This window comes from Phyllobates terribilis, unplaced genomic scaffold (assembly GCF_046119375.1).
Source record: "Phyllobates terribilis strain yellow unplaced genomic scaffold, ASM4611937v1 Scaffold_8__6_contigs__length_399053987, whole genome shotgun sequence".
NCBI lineage: Eukaryota > Metazoa > Chordata > Amphibia > Anura > Dendrobatidae > Phyllobates > Phyllobates terribilis.
The window spans coordinates 164,556,776-164,576,774 of NW_027362768.1; the positions used below are offsets into that span (position 1 = coordinate 164,556,776).

At 53.1% G+C, this 19,999-nt stretch overlaps 2 protein-coding genes across 2 annotated transcripts; both read right to left on the minus strand.

Annotated features, from left to right (window-relative positions):
* Positions 1-3,238: 3,238 nt before the first annotated feature.
* LOC141157710 (uncharacterized) lies at positions 3,239-4,908 on the minus strand. The gene is made up of 2 exons (XM_073645255.1): positions 3,612-4,908; positions 3,239-3,261 (listed from the first exon to the last, which is right to left on the minus strand). The coding sequence occupies exons 1-2, from the start codon at positions 4,906-4,908 to the stop codon at positions 3,239-3,241; spliced, it is 1,320 nt and encodes a 439-aa protein (XP_073501356.1).
* A 1,021-nt stretch (positions 4,909-5,929) lies between these two features.
* Positions 5,930-16,503, minus strand: LOC141157711 (uncharacterized). Its single transcript, XM_073645256.1, has 6 exons — positions 16,467-16,503; positions 15,361-15,695; positions 9,043-9,639; positions 6,874-8,196; positions 6,069-6,138; positions 5,930-5,949 (listed from the first exon to the last, which is right to left on the minus strand). The coding sequence occupies exons 1-6, from the start codon at positions 16,501-16,503 to the stop codon at positions 5,930-5,932; spliced, it is 2,382 nt and encodes a 793-aa protein (XP_073501357.1).
* Positions 16,504-19,999: the final 3,496 nt, after the last annotated feature.

Below are 19,999 nucleotides of genomic sequence, written 5' to 3' on the forward strand. Positions count from 1 at the left end.
TTACTCTAAATAGGTGTAAAAAAAGCCCAAAAAAGAAACATCTTTGAATTTGCACTAATTTATCAAACTTTGTGAGTCCATTTTTATGAATTTTGAGCAAAATTGTAACAAATTCTTCACACTTATATATAATAATCACTTACATGAATTCTATGTCTCTTATTGTTTTAACCGCCCACCAAATTATCCTTAAAATTTTCAGCACCTGTAGAGAGAGATGAAAGGAGAAAAGGGTGAGAGCTCCAGTAATGACAGTGGTAATACCCTCATCATCCGATGTTGTAGCTTCTAGTCTGGTCTGCTGCAGTCTACACTCCTAGATTTGACCGACGCAGCAGATGATGAACATGTAATTAAAGGAAGAGGAAATGGTGCAAAATGTGTCCCAAATCTACTACATCTGTTCTGATCAGTCGTAGATTTCATTATTATAACTGTCAAAAAGATAAAAATGCAAAACATTACTGATATCGTAGGAACCTTTTAATGAGTTAATTTCACCTCCTTTCTTAGACTGGTTTTAAAACAACACTATTAGACCTGATTCCGACATCCATATAATCAGTCTGAGTGCCAGCAGTGCTTTGCATTTGATTTTCATCAGAGTTTGGCCTTTGTGTCAGAATTTATCAGTTATTTTCAAGCCGCAAGTAGAAAAAAAAAAGATTACAAAGCTTCTCCTATCTATTACAATGTTAATCATGGGCAGCACACGGGCAGCCCACACTGATGCCATCCAAGTGCTGTCCGTAATTTTCACTGACCAAAGACTTGTATCTGTAATTTTGATCTGTAGCTCAGATAAAAAATTAACATGTCCCAGGGATTTTTGTGCAGACACAAACTCGACAAAAAACGGACATGTGAATAAGCACCATAGACTTTAATAAGCACCGTATATGTTTTATCTTTGAAAATCACGGATGGAATATGTGCAAAACTCTCGGACATCTGAATGAGGCCTTAATGCATGTGGTTTACAGGAATCCATTAAATTAGATGAAACCTCCCACAGTGGAGAGGATCAGATGAGAGAATAAATCTTCCATATCTCTGCCTGGTAGTACATGGTACAACATCAGCGTCTTATGAAATACATATAGAATGCATCCTAACAATGTTTAAAAAGAGTATGGAGATTAATACATTGTTACTTACATTCTCTTGTACTTCAGTGGACCTTGTTCTATAGTCTGCAGACGATGTGTCCTTGAGACTGTCCGTATATGATCTGTTTATAATCCTGAATTTTAATGGAACTACATTTCTAGCAGTTGTGGTTGTCTTTGGACTAATAGTTGTTGCAGGCTCAGTGGCGGTACTTGGAGCCTGTGTGGGAGTTGGAGGCTCAGTGGCCGTGGTTGATGGAGACTCAGTGGCGGTACTTGGAGCCTGTGTGGGAGTTGGAGGCTCAGTGGCCGTGGTTGATGGAGACTCAGTGGCGGTACTTGGAGCCTCTGTGGAAGTTGGACGCTCAGTGGCCTTGGTTGTTGGAGACTCAGTGGCGGTACTTGGAGCCTGTGTGGGAGTTGGAGGCTCATTGGATGTGGTTGTTGGAGACTCAGTGGTGGTATTTCGAGCCTGTGTGGGAGTTGAAGGCCCAGTGGCCATGGTTATTGGAGACTCAGTGACGGTATTTGGAGCCTGTGTGGGAGTTGGAGGCTCAGTGGCGCTGGTTGTTGGAGACTCAGTGGCGGTACTTGAAGCCTGTGTAGAAGTTGAAGGCTCAGTGGCCGTGGTTGTTGGAGAATCAGTGGTGGTACTGGGAGCCTGTGTGGGAGTTGGAGGCTCAGTAGCCGAGGTTGTTGGAGCCTGTGTGGGAGTTGAAGGATCAGTGGCCTTGGTTGTTAGAGACTCAGTGGCGGGACTTGAAGCCTGTGTGGGAGTTGGAGGCTCAGAGGCCATGGTTGTTGGAGACTCAGTGGCGGTACTTGGAGCCTGTGTGGGAGTTGGAGGCTCAGTGGCCGTGGTTGTTAAAGCCTGTGAGGGAGTTGGAGGCTCAGTGGCCGTGGTTGTTGTAGACTCAGTGGCAGTATTTGGAGCCTGTGTAGGAGTTGGAGGCACATTGGATGTGGTTGACGGAGACTCAGTGGTGGAACTTGGAGCCTGTGTGGGAGTTGGAGGCCCAGTGGCCGTGGTTGTTGGAGACTCAGTGGTGGTACTTCGAGCCTGTGTGGGAGTTGAAGGCCCAGTGGCCATGGTTATTGGAGACTCAGTGACGGTATTTGGGGCCTGTGTCGGAGTTGGAGGCTCAGTGGCCATGGTTGTTGGAGACTCAGTGGCGGTACTTGGAGCCTGTGTGGGAGTTGGAGGCTCAGTGGCCTTGGTTGTTGGAGTCTGTGTGGGAGTTGGAGGTTGAGTGGCTGTGGTTGTTTGAGACTCAGTGGTGGTACTTGGAGCCTGTGTGGGAGTAGTAAGCTCAGTGGCCGTGGATTTTGGGGACTCAGTGGTGGTACTTGGAGCCTGTGTGGGAGTTGGAGGATCAGTGGCCATGGTTGTTGTAGACTCAGTGGCAGTACTTTGAGCCTGGGTGGGAGTTGGAGGCTCAGTGGCTGTGGTTGTTGGAGCCTGTGTGGGAGTTGGAGGTTCAGTGGCCGTGGTTGTTGGAGCCTGTGTGGGAGTTGGAGGTTCAGTGGCCGTGGTTGTTGGAGCCTGTGTGGGAGTTGGAGGTTCAGTGGCCGTGGTTGTTGGAGCCTGTGTGGGAGTTGGAGGCTCAGTGGCTGTGGTTGTTGGAGACTCAGTAGCGGTACTTGGAGCCTGTGTGGGAGTTGGAGGCTCAGTGGCTGTGGTTGTTGGAGACTCAGTGGCGGTACTTGGAGCCTGTGTGGGAGTTGGAGGCTCAGTGGCCGTGGTTGTTGGAGTCTGTTTGGGAGTTGGAGGCTGAGTGGCTGTGGTTGATGGAAACTCAGTGGCGGTACTTGCAGCCTGTGTGGAAGTTGGAGGCTCAGTGGCTGTGATTGTTGGAGACTCAGTGGGGGTACTTGGAGCCTGTGTTGGAGTTGGAGGATCAGTGGCCGTGGTTGTTGGAGACTCAGTAGCGGTACTTGGAGCCTGTGTGGGAGTTGGAGGCTCAGTGGCCGTGGTTGTTGGAGCCTCTGTGGTAGTTGGAGGCTCAGTGGCCTTGGTTGCTGGAGACTCAGTGGCGTTACTTGGAGCCTGTGTGGGAGTTGGAGGCTCAGAGGCCATGGTTGTTGGAGACTCAGTGGTGGTACTTGGAGCCTTTGTGCAAGTTGGAAGCTCAGTGGCTGTGGTTGTTAAAGCCTGTGTGGGAGTTGGAGGCTCAGTGGTCGTGGTTATTTGAGACTCAGTGGTGGTACTTGGAGCCTGTGTAGGAGTTGGAGGCTCAGTGGCCATGGTTGATAGAGACTCAGAGGCGGTACTTGGAGCCTCTGTGGGAGTTGGAGGCCCAGTGGCCGTGGTTATTGGAGACTCAGTGGCGGTCCTTGGAGCCTGTGTGGTAGTTGGAGGCCCAGTGGCCGTGGTTGTTGGAGACTCAGTGGCGGTACTTGGAGCCTGTGTGGGAGTTGGAGGCTCAGTGGCCGTGGTTGTTGGAGCCTGTGTGGGAGTTGGAGGCTCAGGGGCCTTGGTTGTTAGAGACTCAGTGGCGGTACTTGAAGCCTGTGTGGAAGTTGAAGTCTCAGTGGCCATGGTTGTTGGAGAATCAGTGGTGGTACTTGGAGCCTGTGTGGGAGTTGGAGGCTCAGTAGCCGTGGTTATAGGAGACTCAGTGGCGCTCCTTGGAGCCTGTGTGGAAGTTGAAGTCTCAGTGGCCATGGTTGTTGGAAAATCAGTGGTGGTATTTGGAGCCTGTGTGGGAGTTGGAGGCTCAGTAGCCATGGTTGTTGGAGCCTGTGTGGGAGTTGAAGGCTCACTGGCCTTGGTTGTTAGAGACTCAGTGGCGGGACTTGAAGCCTGTGTGGGAGTTGGAGGCTCAGAGGCCGTGGTTGTTGAAGACTCAGTGGCGGTACTTGGAGCCTGTGTGGGAGTTGGAGGCTCAGTGGCCATGGTTGTTGGAGACTCAGTGGCAGTATTTGGAGCCTGTGTATGAGTTGGAGGCTCATTGGATGTGGTTGATGGAGACTCAGTGGTGGAACTTGGAGACTGTGTGGGAGTTGGAGGCCCAGAGGCCGTGGTTGTTGGAGACTCAGTAGTGGTACTTCGAGCCTGTGTGGGAGTTGAAGGCCCAGTGGCCATGGTTATTGGAGACTCAGTGACGGTATTTGGAGTCTGTGTGGGAGTTGGAGGCTCAGTGGCGCTGGTTGTTGGAGACTCAGTGGCGGTACTTGAAGCCTGTGTAGAAGTTGAAGGCTCAGTGGCCGTGGTTGATGGAGAATCAGTGGTGGTACTGGGAGCCTGTGTGGGAGTTGGAGGCTCAATAGCCGTGGTTGTTGGAGCCTGTGTGGGAGTTGAAGGCTCAGTGGCCTTGGTTGTTAGAGACTCAGTGGCGGGACTTGAAGCCTGAGTAGGAGTTGGAGGCTCAGAGGACGTGGTTGTTGGAGACTCAGTGGCGGTACTTGGAGCCTGTGTGGGAGTTTGAGGCTCAGTGGCCGTGGTTGTTAAAGCCTGTGTGGGAGTTGGAGGCTCAGTGGCCGTGGTTGTTGGAGACTCAGTGGCAGTATTTGGAGCCTTTGTAGGAGTTGGAGGCTCATTGGATGTGGTTGATGGAGACTCAGTGGTGGAACTTGGAGCCTGTGTGGGAGTTGGAGGCCCAGTGGCCGTGGTTGTTGGAGAGTCAGTGGTGGTACTTCGAGCCTGTGTGGGAGTTGAAGGCCCAGTGGCCATGGTTATTGGAGACTCAGTGACGGTATTTGGAGGCTGTGTCGGAGTTGGAGGCTCAGTGGCCATGGTTGTTGGAGACTCAGTGGCGGTACTTGGAGCCTGTGTGGGAGTTAGAGGATCAGTGGCCATGGTTGTTGGAGACTCAGTGGCGGTACTTGGAGCCTGTGTGGCAGTTGGAGGCTCAGTGGCCGTGGTTGTTGGAGACTCAGTGGCGGTACTTGGAGCCTGTGTAGGAGTTGGAGGCTCAGTGGCCGTGGATGATGGAGACTCAGTGGCGGTACTTGCAGCCTGTGTGGGAGTTGGAGGCTCAGTGGCCGTGGTTGTTGGAGTCTGTGTGGGAGTTGGAGGCTGAGTGGCTGTGGTTGTTTGAGACTCAGTGGTGGTACTTGGAGCCTGTGTGGGAGTTGTAGGCTCAGTGGCCGTGGATTTTGGGGACTCAGTGGTGGTACTTGGAGCCTGTGTGGGAGTTGGAGGATCATTGGCCGTGGTTGTTGTAGACTCAGTAGCAGTACTTGGAGCCTGTGTGGGAGTTGGAAGCTCAGTGGCCGTGGTTGTTGGAGCCTCTGTGGTAGTTGGAGGCTCAGTGGCCATGGTTGTTGGAGACTCAGTGGCGTCACTTGGAGCCTGTGTGGGAGTTGGAAGCTCAGTGGCCATGGTTGTTGGAGACTCAGTGGTGGTACTTGGAGCCTTTGTGCGAGTTGGAGGTTCAGTGGCTGTGGTTGTTAAAGCCTGTGTGGGAGTTGGAGGCTCAGTGGTCGTGGTTGTTTGAGACTCAGTGGTGGTACTTGGAGCCTGTGTAGGAGTTGGAGGCTCAGTGGCCATGGTTGATAGAGACTCAGAGGCGGTACTAGGAGCCTCTGTGGGAGTTGGAGGCCTAGTGGCCGTGGTTATTGGAGACTCAGTGGCGGTCCTTGGAGCCTGTGTGGTAGCTGGAGGCCCAGTGGCCGTGGATGTTGAAGACTCAGTGGCGGTACTTGGAGCCTGTGTGGGAGTTGGAGGCTCAGTGGCACTGGTTGTTGGAGGCTCAGTGGTGGTACTTGGAGCCTGTGTAGGAGTTGGAGGCTCAGTGGCCTTGGTTGTTGGAGACTCAGTGGCGGTACTTGGAGCCTGTGTGGGAGTTGGAGGCTCAGTGGCGGTGGTTGTTGGATACTCAGTAGCCGTACTTGTAGCCTGTGAGGGAGAAAGACGCTCAGTGGCCGTGGTTGTTAGAGAATAAGTGACGGTATTTGGAGTCTGTGTGGGAGTTGGAGGCTCAGTGGCGCTGGTTGTTGGAGACTCAGTGGCGGTACTTGAAGCCTGTGTAGAAGTTGAAGGCTCAGTGGCCGTGGTTGATGGAGAATCAATGGTGGTACTGGGAGCCTGTGTGGGAGTTGGAGGCTCAGTAGCCGTGGTTGTTGGAGCCTGTGTGGGAGTTGAAGGCTCAGTGGCCTTGGTTGTTAGAGACTCAGTGGCGGGACTTGAAGCCTGAGTAGGAGTTGGAGGCTCAGAGGACGTGGTTGTTGGAGACTCAGTGGCGGTACTTGGAGCCTGTGTGGGAGTTTGAGGCTCAGTGGCCGTGGTTGTTAAAGCCTGTGTGGGAGTTGGAGGCTCAGTGGCCGTGGTTGTTGGAGACTCAGTGGCAGTATTTGGAGCCTTTGTAGGAGTTGGAGGCTCATTGGATGTGGTTGATGGAGACTCAGTGGTGGAACTTGGAGCCTGTGTGGGAGTTGGAGGCCCAGTGGCCGTGGTTGTTGGAGAGTCAGTGGTGGTACTTCGAGCCTGTGTGGGAGTTGAAGGCCCAGTGGCCATGGTTATTGGAGACTCAGTGAGGGTATTTGGAGGCTGTGTCGGAGTTGGAGGCTCAGTGGCCATGGTTGTTGGAGACTCAGTGGCGGTACTTGGAGCCTGTGTGGGAGTTAGAGGATCAGTGGCCATGGTTGTTGGAGACTCCTTGGCTGTACTTGGAGCCTGTGTGGCAGTTGGAGGCTCAGTGGCCGTGGTTGTTGGAGACTCAGTGGCGGTACTTGGAGCCTGTGTAGGAGTTGGAGGCTCAGTGGCCGTGGTTGATGGAGACTCAGTGGCGGTACTTGGAGCCTGTGTGGGAGTTGGAGGCACAGTGGCCGTGGTTGTTGGAGTCTGTGTGGGAGTTGGAGGCTGAGTGGCTGTGGTTGTTTGAGACTCAGTGGTGGTACTTGGAGCCTGTGTGGGAGTTGTAGGCTCAGTGGCCGTGGATTTTGGGGACTCAGTGGTGGTACTTGGAGCCTGTGTGGGAGTTGGAGGATCATTGGCCGTGGTTGTTGTAGACTCAGTAGCAGTACTTGGAGCCTGTGTGGGAGTTGGAAGCTCAGTGGCCGTGGTTGTTGGAGCCTCTGTGGTAGTTGGAGGCTCAGTGGCCATGGTTGTTGGAGACTCAGTGGCGTCACTTGGAGCCTGTGTGGGAGTTGGAAGCTCAGTGGCCATGGTTGTTGGAGACTCAGTGGTGGTACTTGGAGCCTTTGTGCGAGTTGGAGGCTCAGTGGCTGTGGTTGTTAAAGCCTGTGTGGGAGTTGGAGGCTCAGTGGTCGTGGTTGTTTGAGACTCAGTGGTGGTACTTGGAGCCTGTGTAGGAGTTGGAGGCTCAGTGGCCATGGTTGATAGAGACTCAGAGGCGGTACTAGGAGCCTCTGTGGGAGTTGGAGGCCTAGTGGCCGTGGTTATTGGAGACTCAGTGGCGGTCCTTGGAGCCTGTGTGGTAGTTGGAGGCCCAGTGGCAGTGGTTGTTGAAGACTCAGTGGCGGTACTTGGAGCCTGTGTGGGAGTTGGAGGCTCAGTGGCACTGGTTGTTGGAGGCTCAGTGGTGGTACTTGGAGCCTGTGTGGGAGTTGGAGGCTCAGTGGCCTTGGTTGTTGGAGACTCAGTGGCGGTACTTGGAGCCTGTGTGGGAGTTGGAGGCTCAGTGGCGGTGGTTGTTGGATACTCAGTAGCCGTACTTGTAGCCTGTGAGGGAGAAAGACGCTCAGTGGCCGTGGTTGTTAGAGAATCAGTGGTGGTACTTGGAGCCTGTGTGGGAGTTGGAGGCTCAGTGGCCGTGGTTGTTGGAGCCTGTGTGGGAGTTGGAGGCTCAGGGGCATTGGTTGTTAGAGACTCAGTGGCGGTACTTGAAGCCTGTGTGGAAGTTGAAGTCTCAGTGGCCATGGTTGTTGGAGAATCAGTGGTGGTACTTGGAGCCTGTGTGGTAGTTGGAGGCCCAGTGGCCGTAGTTGTTGGAAACTCAGTGGCGGTACTTGGAGCCTGTGTGGGAGTTGGAGGCTCAGTGGCCGTGGTTGTTAGAGAATCAGTGGTGGCACTGGGAGCCTCTGTGGGAGTTGGAGGCTCAGTAGCCGTGATTTTTGGAGCCTGTGTGGGAGTTGAAGGCTCAGTGGCCTTGGTTGTTAGAGACTCAGTGGCGGGACTTGAAGCCTGTGTGGGAGTTGGAGGCTCAGAGGCCATGGTTGTTGGAGACTCAGTGGCGGTACTTGTAGCCTGTGTGGGAGTTGGAGGCTCAGTGGCCATGGTTGTTGGAGACTCAGTGGCAGTATTTGGAGCCTGTGTAGGAGTTGGAGGCTCATTGGATGTGGTTGATGGAGACTCAGTGGTGGAACTTGGAGCCTGTGTGGGAGTTGGAGGCCCAGTGGCCGTGGTTGTTGGAGACTCAGTGGTGGTACTTGGAGCCTGTGTGGGAGTTGGAGGCTCAGTGGCCGTGGTTGTTGGAGACTCAGTGGTGGTACTTGGAGCCTGTGTGGGAGTTGGAGGCACAGTGGCCGTGGTTGTTAGAGAATCAGTGGTGGTACTTGGAGCCTGTGTGGGAGTTCGAGGCTCAGTGGCCGTGGTTAATGGAGACTCAGTGGCGGTACTTGGAGCCTGTGTGGGAGTTGGAGGCTCAGTGGCCGTGGTTGTTGTAGACTCAGTGGCAGTACTTTGAGCCTGTGTGGGAGTTGGAGGCTCAGTGGCTGTGGTTGTTGGAGCCTGTGTGGGAGTTGGAGGTTCAGTGGCCATGGTTGTTGGAGCCTGTGTGGGAGTTGGAGGCTCAGTGGCCGTGGTAGTTGGAGACTCAGTGGCAGTACTTGGAGCCTGTGTGGGAGTTGGAGGTTCAATGGCCGTGGTTGTTGGAGCCTGTGTGGGAGTTGGAGGCTCAGTTGCTGTGGTTGTTGGAGACTCAGTGGCGGTACTTGGAGCCTGTGTGGAAGTTGGAGGCTCAGTGGCCGTGGTTGTTGGAGACTCAGTGGCGGTACTTGGAGCCTGTGTGGGAGTTGGAGGCTCAGTGGCCGTGGTTGTTGGAGTCTGTGTGGGAGTTGGAGGCTGAGTGGCTGTGGTTGATGGAGACTCAGTGGCGGTACTTGCAGTCTGTGTGGAAGTTGGAGGCTTCGTGGCTGTGATTGTTGGAGACTCAGTGGCGGTACTTGGAGCCTGTGTTGGAGTATCAGTGGCCGTGGTTGTTGGAGACTCAGTAGCGGTACTTGGAGCCTGTGTGGGAGTTGGAGGCTCAGTGGCCGTGGTTGTTGGAGCCTTTGTGGTAGTTGGAGGCTCAGTGGCCTTGGTTGTTGGAGACTCAGTGGCGTTACTTGGAGCCTGTGTGGGAGTTGGAGGCTCAGTGGCCATGGTTGTTGGAGACTCAGTGGTGGTACTTGGAGCCTTTGTGCGAGTTGGAGGCTCAGTGGCTGTGGTTGTTAAAGCCTGTGTGGGAGTTGGAGGCTCAGTGGTCGTGGTTGTTTGAGACTCAGTGGTGGAACTTGGAGCCTGTGTAGGAGTTGGAGGCTCAGTGGCCATGGTTGATAGAGACTCAGAGGCGGTACTTGGAGCCTCTGTGGGAGTTGGAGGTCCAGTGGCCGTGGTTATTGGAGACTCAGTGGCAGTCCTTGGAGCCTGTGTTGTAGTTGGAGGCCCAGTGGCCGTGGTTGTTGGAGACTCAGTGGCGGTACTTGGAGCCTGCGTGGGAGTTGGAGGCTCAGTGGCCGTGGTTGTTGGAGACTCAGTGGTGGTACTTGGAGCCTGTGTAGGAGTTGGAGGCTCAGTGGCCTTGGTTGTTGGAGACTCAGTGGCGGTACTTGGAGCCTGTGTGGGAGTTGGAGGCTCAGTGGCGGTGGTTGTTGGATACTCAGTAGCGGTACTTGTAGCCTGTGTGGGAGAAAGAGGCTCAGTGGCCGTGGTTGTTAGAGAATCAGTGGCGGTACTTGGAGCCTGTGTGGGAGTTGGAGGCTCAGTGGCCGTGGTTGTTGGAGCCTGTGTGGGAGTTGGAGGCTCAGGGGCCTTGGTTGTTAGAGACTCAGTGGTGGTACCTGAAGCCTGTGTGGAAGTTGAAGTCTCAGTGGCCATGGTTGTTGGAGAATCAGTGGCGGTCCTTGGAGCCTGTGTGGTAGTTGGAGGCCCAGTGGCCGTGGTTGTTGGAGACTCAGTGGCGGTACTTGGAGCCTGTGTGGGAGTTGGAGGCTCAGTGGCCGTGGTTGTTGGAGACTCAGTGGCGGTACTTGGAGCCTGTGTGGGAGTTGGAGGCTCAGTGGCCGTGGTTGATGGAGACTCAGTGGCGGTACTTGCAGCCTGTGTGGGAGTTGGAGGCTCAGTGGCCGTGGTTGTTGGAGCCTCTGTGAAAGTTGGAGGCTCAGTGGCGGTACTTGGAGCCTGTGTGGGAGTTGGAGGCTCAGTGGCCTTGGTTGTTGGAGACTCAGTGGCGGTACTTGAAGCCTGTGTGGAAGTTGAAGGCTCAGTGGCCATGATTGTTGGAGAATCAGTGGTGGTACTTGGAGCCTGTGTGGGAGTTGCAGGCTCAGTAGCCGTGGTTGTTGGAGCCTGTGTGGGAGTTGGAGGCTCAGTGGCCTTGCTTGTTGGAGACTCAGTGGCAGTACTTGGAGCCTGTGTAGGAGATGGAGGCTCATTGGCCGTGGTTGATGGAGACTCAGTGGTGGTACTTGGAGCCTGTATGGGAGTTGGAGGCCAAGTAGCCGTGATTGTTGGAGATTCAGTGGCTGTACTTGGAGCCTGTGTGGGAGTTGGATGCTCAGTGGCCGTGGTTGTTGGAGCCTGTGTGAGAGTTGGAGGCTCAGTGACCATGGTTGATGGAGACTCAGTGGCGGTACTTGGAGCCTGTGTGGGAGTTGGAGGCTCAGTGGCTGTGGTTGTTGGAGCCTGTGTGGGAATTGGAGGCTCAGTGGCTGTGGTTGTTGGAGACTCAGTGGCGGTATTTGGAGCCTGTGTGGGAGTTGGAGGCTCAGTGGCCGTTGTTGATGGAGACTCTGTGGCAGTAATTTGAGCCTGTGTAGGAATTGGAGACTCAGTGGCAGTACTTGGAGCCTGTGTGGCAGTTGGAAGTTCACTGGACGTGGTTGTTGGAGCCTGTGTGGGAGTCAGAGGCTCAGTGGCCGTGGTTATTTGAGCCTGTGTGGGAGTTGGAGGCTCAGTGGCTGTGGTTCTTGGAGACTCAGTGGCTGTACTTGGAGCCTGTGTGGGAGTTGGAGGCTCAGTGGCCGTGGTTGTTGGAGACTCAGTGGCGGTACTTGTAGACTGTGTCGAAGTTGGAGGCTCAGTGGCCGTGGTTGATGGGGACTCAGTGGTGGTACTTGGAGCCTGTGTGGGAGTTGGAGGCTCAGTGGCCGTGGTTGTTGGATACTCAGTGGCGGTACTTGGAGCCTGTGTGGGAGTTGGAGGCTCAGTGGTCGTGGTTGTTGGAGACTCAGTGGTGGTACTTGGAGACTGTGTGGGAGTTGGAGGCTCAGTGGCCGTGGTTGTTGGAGAATCAGTGGCGGTACTTGGAGCCTGTGTGGGAGGTGGAGGCTGAGTGGCGGTACTTGAAGCCTGTGTGGTTGTTGGAGAATCAGTGGAGGTACTTGGAGCCTGTGTGGGAGTTGGAGGCTCCGTGGCCGTGGTTGATGGAGACTCAGTGGCGGTTGTTGTTAAAGCCTGTGTGGGAGTTTGAGGCTCAGTGGCCGTGGTTGTTGGAGACTCAGTGGCAGCACTTGGAGCCTGTGTGGGAGCTGGAGGCTCCGTGGCCGTGGTTGATGGAGACTCAGTGGCGGTACTTGGAGCCCGTGTGGGAGTTTGAGACCCAGTGGCCGTGGTTGTTGGAGACTGAGTGGTGGTACTTGGAGCCTGTGTGGGAGTTGGAGGCTCAGTGGCCGCGTTTGTTGAAGGCTCAGTGGCGGTACTTGGAGACTGTGTGGGAGTTGCAGGCTCAGTGGCCGTGGTTGGAGACTCAGTGGTGGTACTTGGAGCCTGTGTGGGAGGTGGAGGCTGAGTGGCGGTACTTGAAGCCTGTGTGGTTGTTGGAGAATCAGTGGAGGTACTTGGAGCCTGTGTGGGAGTTGGATGCTCCGTGGCCGTGGTTGGTGGAGACTCAGTGGCGGTGGTTGTTAAAGCCTGTGTGGGAGTTCGAGGCTCAGTGGCCGTGGATGTTGGAGACTCAGTGGCAGTACTTGGAGCCTGTGTGGGAGTTGGAGGCTCCGTGGCCGTGGTTGATGGAGACTGAGTGGTGGTACTTGGAGCCTGTGTGGGAGTTGGAGACTCTGTGGCCGTGGTTGTTGGAGACTCAGTGGCGGTAGTTGGAGCCTGTGTGGGAGTTAGAGGCTCAGTGGCCGTGTTAGTTGAAGACTCAGTGGCGGTACTTGGAGACTGTGTGGGAGTTGCAGGCTCAGTGGCCGTGGTTGGAGACTCAGTGGCGGTACTTGGAGTCTGTGTGGGAGTTGTAGGCTCAGTGGCCGTGGTTGGAGACACATTTGCGGTACTTGGAGCCTGTGTGGGAGTTGGAGGCTCAGTGGCTATGGTTGTTGGAGACTCAGTGGCGGTACTTGGAGCCTGCGTGGGAGTTGGAGGCTCAGTGGCCGTGGTCGATGGAGACAAAGTGGCGGTATTTGGAGCTTGTGTGGGAGTTGGAGGCTCAGTGGCTATGGTTGTTGGAGACTCAGTGGCGGTACTTGGAGCCTGTGTGGGAGTTGCAGGCTCAGTGGCCGTGGTCGATGGAGACAAAGTGGTGGTACTTGGAGCTTGTGTGGGAGTTGGAGGCTCAGTGGCCATGCTTGTTGGAGCCTGTGTGGGAGTTGGAGGCTCATTGGCAGTGGTTGTTGGAGACTCAGTGGCAGTACTTGGAGCCTGTGTGGGAGTTGGAGGTTCAGTGGCCGTGGATGTTGGAGCCTGTGTGGGAGTTGAAGGCTCAGTGGCTGTGGTTGTTGGAGACTCAGTGGCGGTACTTGGAGCCTGTGTTGGAGTTGGAGGCTCAGTGGCCGTACTTGTTGGAGACTCAGTGGCGGTACTTGGAGCCTGTGTGGGAGTTGGAGGCTCAGTGGCCGTGGTTGTTGGAGACTCAGTAGCAGTACTTGGAGCCTGTGTGGGAGTTGCAGGCTCAGTGGCTGTGGTTGTTGGAGACTCAGTGGCGGTACTTGGAGCCGGTGTGGGAGTTGGAGGCTCAGTGGCCGTGGTTTTTGGAGACTCAGTGGCGGTACTTGGAGCCTGTGTGGGAGTTGGGAGCTCAGTGGCCATGGTTGTTGGAGCCTGTGTGGGAGCTGGAGGTTGAGTGGCCATGGTTGATGGAGACTCAGTGGTGGTACTTGGAGCCTGTGTGGGAGTTGGAGGCTCAGTGGCTATGGTTGTTGGAGACTCAGTGGCGGTACTTGGAGCCTGCGTGGGAGTTGGAGGCTCAGTGGCCATGGTCGATGGAGACAAAGTGGCGGTATTTGGAGCTTGTGTGGGAGTTGGAGGCTCAGTGGCTATGGTTGTTGGAGACTCAGTGGCGGTACTTGGAGCCTGTGTGGGAGTTGCAGGCTCAGTGGCCGTGGTCGATGGAGACAAAGTGGTGGTACTTGGAGCTTGTGTGGGAGTTGGAGGCTCAGTGGCCATGCTTGTTGGAGCCTGTGTGGGAGTTGGAGGCTCATTGGCAGTGGTTGTTGGAGACTCAGTGGCAGTACTTGGAGCCTGTGTGGGAGTTGGAGGTTCAGTGGCCGTGGATGTTGGAGCCTGTGTGGGAGTTGAAGGCTCAGTGGCTGTGGTTGTTGGAGACTCAGTGGCGGTACTTGGAGCCTGTGTTGGAGTTGGAGGCTCAGTGGCCGTACTTGTTGGAGACTCAGTGGCGGTACTTGGAGCCTGTGTGGGAGTTGGAGGCTCAGTGGCGGTGGTTTTTGGAGACTCAGTGGCGGTACTTGGAGGCTGCTTAAGAGTTGGAGGCTCAGTGGCCGTGGTTGTTGCAGTCTCAGTGGTGGTACTTGGAGTCTGTGTGGGAGTTGGAGGCTCAGTGGCCGTGGTTAATGGAGACTCAGTGGCGGTATTTTGAGCCAGTGTGGGAGTTGGAGGCTCCGTGGCCGTGGTTTTTGGAGACTCAGTGGCGGTACTTGGAGCCTGTGTGGGAGTTGGAGGCTCAGTGGCCATGGTTGATGGAGACTCAGTGGCGGTACTTGTAGCCTGTGTGGGAGTTGGAAGCTCAGTGGCCATGGTTGTTGGAGCCTGTGTGGGAGTTGGAGGCTCAGTGGCCATGGTTGTTGGAGGCTCAGTGGCCGTGGTTGTTGGAGACTCAGTGGCGGTACTTGGAGCCTGTTTAGGAGTTGGAGGCTCAGTGGCCTTGGTTGACAGAGACTCAGTGGCGATACTTGGAGCCTGTGTGGGAGTTGGAGGCTCAGTGGCCGTAGTTGTTGGAGACTCAGTGGCGGTACTTGGAGCCTGTGTGGGAGCTGGAGGCTCAGTGGCCATGGTTGTAGGAAACTCAGTGGCGGTACTAGAAGCCTGTGTGGGAGTTGGAGTCTCAGTGGCCGTGGTTGATGGAGACTTAGTGCTGGTATTTGGAGTCTGTGTGGAAGTTGGAGGCTTAGTGGCCTTGGTTGTTGGAGATTCTGTGGCGGTACTTGGAGCTTGTGTGGGAGTTGGAGTCTCAGTGGCCATTGTTGCTGGAGCCTGTGTGGGAGTTGGAGGCTCAGTGGCCGTGGTTGTTGGTGACTCATTGGCAGTACTTGGAGCATGTGTGGGAGTTGGAGGTTCAGTGGCCGTGGGTGTTGGAGCTTGTGTGGGAGTTGGAGGCTCAGTGGCCGTGGTTGTTGGAGACTCAGTGGTAATACTTGGAGCCTGTGTGGGAGTTGGAGGCTCACTGTCCGTGGTTGTTGGAGACTCAGTGGCGGTACTTGGAGCCTGTGTGGGAGTTGGAGGCTCAGTGGCCGTGCTTGTTGGAGGTTCAGTGGCGGTACTTGGAGCCTGTGTGGGAGTTGGAGGCTCATTGGCCAAGGTTGTTGGAGCCTGTGTGGGAGTTGGAGGCTCAGTGGCCGTGGTTGTTGGAGACTCAGTAGCAGTACTTGGAGCCTGTGTGGGAGTTGCAGGCTCAGTGGCTGTGGTTGTTGGAGACTCAGTGGCGGTACTTGGAGCCGGTGTGGGAGTTGGAGGCTCAGTGGCCGTGGTTTTTGGAGACTCAGTGGCGGTACTTGGAGCCTGTGTGGGAGTTGGGAGCTCAGTGGCCATGGTTGTTGGAGCCTGTGTGGGAGCTGGAGGTTGAGTGGCCATGGTTGATGGAGACTCAGTGGTGGTACTTGGAGCCTGTGTGGGAGTTGGAGGCTCAGTGGCTATGGTTGTTGGAGACTCAGTGGCGGTACTTGGAGCCTGCGTGGGAGTTGGAGGCTCAGTGGCCGTGGTCGATGGAGACAAAGTGGCGGTATTTGGAGCTTGTGTGGGAGTTGGAGGCTCAGTGGCTATGGTTGTTGGAGACTCAGTGGCGGTACTTGGAGCCTGTGTGGGAGTTGCAGGCTCAGTGGCCGTGGTCGATGGAGACAAAGTGGTGGTACTTGGAGCTTGTGTGGGAGTTGGAGGCTCAGTGGCCATGCTTGTTGGAGCCTGTGTGGGAGTTGGAGGCTCATTGGCAGTGGTTGTTGGAGACTCAGTGGCAGTACTTGGAGCCTGTGTGGGAGTTGGAGGTTCAGTGGCCGTGGATGTTGGAGCCTGTGTGGGAGTTGAAGGCTCAGTGGCTGTGGTTGTTGGAGACTCAGTGGCGGTACTTGGAGCCTGTGTTGGAGTTGGAGGCTCAGTGGCCGTACTTGTTGGAGACTCAGTGGCGGTACTTGTAGCCTGTGTGGGAGTTGGAAGCTCAGTGGCCATGGTTGTTGGAGCCTGTGTGGGAGTTGGAGGCTCAGTGGCCATGGTTGTTGGAGGCTCAGTGGCCGTGGTTGTTGGAGACTCAGTGGCGGTACTTGGAGCCTGTGTGGGAGCTGGAGGCTCAGTGGCCATGGTTGTAGGAAACTCAGTGGCGGTACTAGAAGCCTGTGTGGGAGTTGGAGGCTCAGTGGCCGTGCTTGTTGGAGGTTCAGTGGCGGTACTTGGAGCCTGTGTGGGAGTTGGAGGCTCATTGGCCAAGGTTGTTGGAGCCTGTGTGGGAGTTGGAGGCTCAGTGGCCGTGGTTGTTGGAGACTCAGTAGCAGTACTTGGAGCCTGTGTGGGAGTTGCAGGCTCAGTGGCTGTGGTTGTTGGAGACTCAGTGGCGGTACTTGGAGCCGGTGTGGGAGTTGGAGGCTCAGTGGCCGTGGTTTTTGGAGACTCAGTGGCGGTACTTGGAGCCTGTGTGGGAGTTGGGAGCTCAGTGGCCATGGTTGTTGGAGCCTGTGTGGGAGCTGGAGGTTGAGTGGCCATGGTTGATGGAGACTCAGTGGTGGTACTTGGAGCCTGTGTGGGAGTTGAAGGCTCAGTGACCGTGGTTGTTGGAGGCTCAGTGGCCGTGGTTGTTGGAGGCTCAGTGGCCGTACTTGGAGCCTGTGTAGGAGTTGGAGGCTCAGTGTCCATGGTTGATGGAGACTCAGTGGCGGTACTTGGAGCCTGTGTGGAAGTTGGAGGCTCAGTGGCCATGATTGTTGGAGACTCAGTGGCAGTACTCGGTGCCTGTGTGGAAGTTGGAGGCTCAGTGGGCATTGTTGTTGGAGCCTGTGTGGGAGTTGGAGGCTCAGTGGCCGTGGTTGTTGGAGACTCAGTGGCGGTACTTGGTGCCTGTGTGGGAGTTGGAGGCTCAGTGGCCGTGGTTGTTAGTGACTCAATGGCGGTACTTGGAGCCTGTGTGGGAGATGGAGGCTCAGTGGCCGTGGTTGTTGGAGACTCAGTGGCGGTACTTGGAGCCTGTGTGGAAGTTGGAGGGTCAGTGGTCTTGGTTGATGGAGACTCAGTGGCGGTACTTGGAGACTGTGTGGGAGTTGAAGCCTGTGTGGGAGTTGGAGCCTGTGTGGGAGTTGGAGCCTCTGTGCGAGTTGGAGCCTCTGTGCGAGTTGGAGCCTCTGTGCGAGTTGGAGCTGGTCCTGTGTTGGTTGATAATACAGTAGTGGTTTGTTCTGTGTTCGGTTCCATAGTGGGTATTGTTGCTTCTGCATAAATAGAATAATTGACATTTACAAACTTTTCTGCTCCTTTTGTTATTTGTGGATCTCTCTATAAAATCTCTATGAATCTCATCCTGGATTATAGAAAGTATTAGTACAGATGATTCCTAAATTTATTCACCAATTACTGACATGTTCACAATTATGATTGCTAGAACTATGACAAGACTTTGTATTGAGATCTTGGTTGGATGAAATTCACCATCCACATCAATGTCCACATCTAGTAGATTTGATTGAATCATGTGTGAACAATGATGTGAATTCGGATTCAGCCTGACAGTGCGGCGGTGATGTGGTGGTAAAGCTGATAAAACTCTGCCCTCCTGCAGTGGGCGCGATGGCGATTGGCCTATGTAGCAGTCACTTTCAGCTGTATGGAGCCGACAATACAGTTAGAAATGAAATCATGAATGATTGTAATAAGATAATCCAATTCAGCCGCCTCAGGCCTATAACTTTAAATTTTTTAAATGTCGTCGCTGAATTATATCATCTATATATTTTTCATTAGCATTACGGGGAATATCAGATTGTTCTTGCATTTCATTTTCTTTCATAGAATCCTCATGCTTATTCCATTATTCCATACTTGTCTGATGTAGTGGTCTGTGTGGTCTGAATGATTGCAATTAGTGATGAGCGAGTATGTTCTGCTAACCGTTTCGGTGAGCATGCTCGGGCGAACACTGAGTATCTTCATCGTGCTCGGGTGTTATGTTTCAGTCTCACTGTGTGCATGATTTGCGACTGTTTGATAGCTTTAATACATGTATGGAATGTCTGTTTCTTAGGCATTCCTCACATGCATTAAAGCTGTCAAACAGTCGCAAATCATGCACACAGAGAGACTGAAACATAACACCTGAGCACTCTGAAGATACTCTGTTCGCTCGAGCATGCTCGCCAAAAGGGTTAACAGAACATACTCGCTCATCACTAGTTGCAATACATATTTTGGTTAGCTTATATCAGGGGTCTAAAACTAAAGTGAGATCCGGGCCTACTTAGAAAAATGCCATAATGGCACTGTGCATTGTTAAATTTTGGTTGGGATTTTACAGCGACAGAGGTCGTTCGGTTAAAGTTTGCTCACTGTGTCATACAAGAAAATGTGCATCTCCAAGTGTAGTGGCCTCGGCCAGGTCCTGCAACACAGCTCCTGATCAAAAGGGTAGGAGCTGTTCTTCAATGATCGGCAGTAGCTGCCACACATTGAATGGTGCGAGGCTCAGCCACTACTTTCAATGTGTTTACATCCAGTGACTGACGGACTTGTTTTCAGCTGATCATTCAGGCTCCAATGTGTCTGGTGCAGCACGGTGTTGGCTGTAGTATACAGCTGATACACAGCCTGTACCCGCTTGGGTGTGTTATTCAATTAGTCCTCAGTGCCATAAAAGGCGGCTCTGAGGAATAAATTAATAGCATCCTCCAGTAGGTGCAGGCTGAGCAGGTACCAGCTGTATACTACAACTGCTCCTTCCTGATGTAGCTGCCTTGAGCTGTAATACACTTGGGAGTTCTCCTCCACTGACATCCTCAGCTGACACTGCTCTCTATGGTTTTAGATTCCACATTATTATTGGTTTGATACATTTAATACCATCATATATATGCCTTTGTCTTTCTATTAATCAGTTACACAGGTGTATCTAACCAATTTACTATATAGTGTTGTATTTATATTTGTACTTTTCCTTGCGGCGCCTTCTTTTGCTCTTTCACTCTGTCAACACCCACCTGTGAGACCAAATAATAGCCTTTGATAAAGGATGCAGGATAGTGTCTGAAACGCGTAAAGCAACACTCCCTTCCTCTTCACAAGTGGATGTGTCTTTTTAAATAGATTGAATAAATTTAAATGTTTTTATCTGGAGCTGGAAAATCTACAATATTTTCCTACAAGTTCACATCTGTTTCCGTGCTCCAACCTTGAGATGTGCTGCAAGTACAGGTGAGCTGGCACTCTTCTCTCCAATACCAAATAATAGCCTTGGTATCTGCCACTATGGTGTCTGGTGTCCTGTCAGCCCCTATCATAAGCAGATCTATCAGGCCATGTGTCCCTCTAAACCTGACAGGTTTAATGCACAGCAGTACAGAAGAATGGCCGTGCATTAGACCAGAGAACAATATATAAAATGTTCAGTTTTCATGGTGGGACAAAATAAAAAGGGAAAATAATCCAAGAAATATATTTCACTATTAAAAATGTTTTTTTCTATGTACAAAAATATACCAATAAATAGTATCACTATATTCGGAATGGTTGGAGTTAAAACTGTCCCAATACATAACCCATATTGTGAATAAGGTAGAAAAGAATAAGTAAGTAAAATATACACTGAAAGCTTCAACTCATCAAGTAAAAAGCAAACCCTCATATAGCACTGTTAGCAAACAAAAATGTATAAGGCTATGTTCTCACAGGGCGTTTTATCAGCGTTTTTTTCTGCAGCAAAACCTGATCTCTTGGCAGGAAAGAAACAGCGTAAAAAATGCAGGTTTTAGTGCGTTTTTGGTGCCTTTTTGCTGTGTTTTTTTGTTCGTTTTGCAGGATCCCAAAGTTCAGCTTTGCTTGCACCACAGAAGCATGAACACCGGTCACCAATGGAAGACATATCTTCATGAAAAAATACACATTACAAATTTAACAAGGGGGAAGTAAATTGGCCTGGAATAGGTTACCTAAGACACTGGCAGTGCATTGAGTTTGTAGGACACTAGCCAAAACTAGGAGTCGGTGATAAATGCAGAATTGGTGCACTTGTTTCTATTATACCTTTTCTCTGATTGTTCTTCACTTGGTTTGGCTCCCACTCTTGAGGAAAAATACTGACCAAATACTGATAGTGGAGCCGTGGCCTAAGGCTACGATGCAGAAATGCTCCGGATTTTTTCCTGAGCAT

Coding starts and splice junctions, on each gene's coding strand:
- LOC141157710 (XM_073645255.1), bottom strand. CDS start 4,908: ATGGCCACTGATCCTCTAACTCCCACACAGGCTCCAAGTACCGCCACT. Junction 3,262..3,611: donor AACTTCCACACAGGCTTCAA/GTACCGCCACTG, acceptor ACTCCCACACAG/GCTTTAACAACCACAGCCAC.
- LOC141157711 (XM_073645256.1), bottom strand. CDS start 16,503: ATGGACACTGAGCCTCCAACTCCTACACAGGCTCCAA. Junction 9,640..15,360: donor CTTTGTCTCCATCGACCACG/GCCACTGAGCCT, acceptor ACTACAACACAG/GCTCCAAGGACTGCCACTGA. Junction 6,139..6,873: donor CTCCAACAACCACGGCCACT/GTGCCTCCAACT, acceptor ACTCCCACACAG/GCTCCCAGTACCACCATTGA.